The sequence below is a fragment of the Trypanosoma rangeli genome (genome assembly GCF_003719475.1).
Source record: "Trypanosoma rangeli strain AM80 chromosome Unknown Tra_15.4_contig_00908, whole genome shotgun sequence".
Lineage (NCBI taxonomy): Eukaryota > Euglenozoa > Kinetoplastea > Trypanosomatida > Trypanosomatidae > Trypanosoma > Trypanosoma rangeli.
The window spans coordinates 1956-2725 of NW_021706662.1; the positions used below are offsets into that span (position 1 = coordinate 1956).

Consider the following 770-nt stretch of genomic DNA (forward strand, 5'->3'; position numbering starts at 1 on the left):
TCAGCGCAGCTTCCGCCACGCGAACCGACTCCACCTGCTTCCCAAGCGCTTCCTCTCGGCTCCGCAGGAGCGTGCAAAACTCGTCGTCGGCCTCCACAGGGACACTCCACAGGGCAACACCCAGCGGCGACGGATCAACGAAGGGGTAACGTGACGCCACCCGCGCCGCAGCCCGCTCCTCAGCGCCACGAAGCTTCAGTGTGTCCACGGCAAGTTGCACAGCCCGTATCCGCATTTGCTCTCTCAGCTGCTTTGCGAGTGGCACAGTAGGCTCTGTACCAGCCGGGACAAGCTCCTTATACCCCGCAAGCAATTCCTGGAAGTAAGCGTCGTCTTCCAGGTACAGGTCGCCCTGCATAACTCCGTTGATCACATCCGACAGGAAGTCATAGCACTTCCCAGAGGCCTCACCACCCACCTCATCAACGCGAGTCGCATCTGAGACGGATGACCGAGAGCGCCTCTGGTCACTCCTGGCAGTGCCCTCCAACTCCCGCAGAGTGCCATTAGAGGGGATCGCACCCTCCTGCACGGCATCTGCCAGCACTTCCGCACGTGCCACAGGGCCTGCGGAGATACCAGGGTCCGTCGGGTGTAGCGTCTGCTGCCGCATATGCTCGGCTGCCTCACTCGCCTCAGCTGCGTGCAACGCCTCCGCCACGGCTCTACCTCGAGCATCCATTGCATCCTCCAGCTCGCGGAGTGCCTCAGCGTTCCCCTGCGGGTCTTTGCTCAGTTCGTCGTAACGGTTACGCAGCTGCTGAAACTCC

General features: G+C 62.2%; 1 protein-coding gene across 1 annotated transcript in view; it reads right to left on the reverse strand.

Annotated features, from left to right (window-relative positions):
* Window positions 1-770, reverse strand: part of TraAM80_10343 (putative calpain cysteine peptidase) — a gene marked incomplete at both ends in the record, with an annotated part of 814 nt that extends 44 nt beyond the window's left edge. The window contains one exon of the mRNA XM_029386970.1: window positions 1-770. This exon is cut by the window's left edge and continues 44 nt beyond it. Coding sequence (XP_029233176.1) covers window positions 1-770 — 770 coding nt within the window.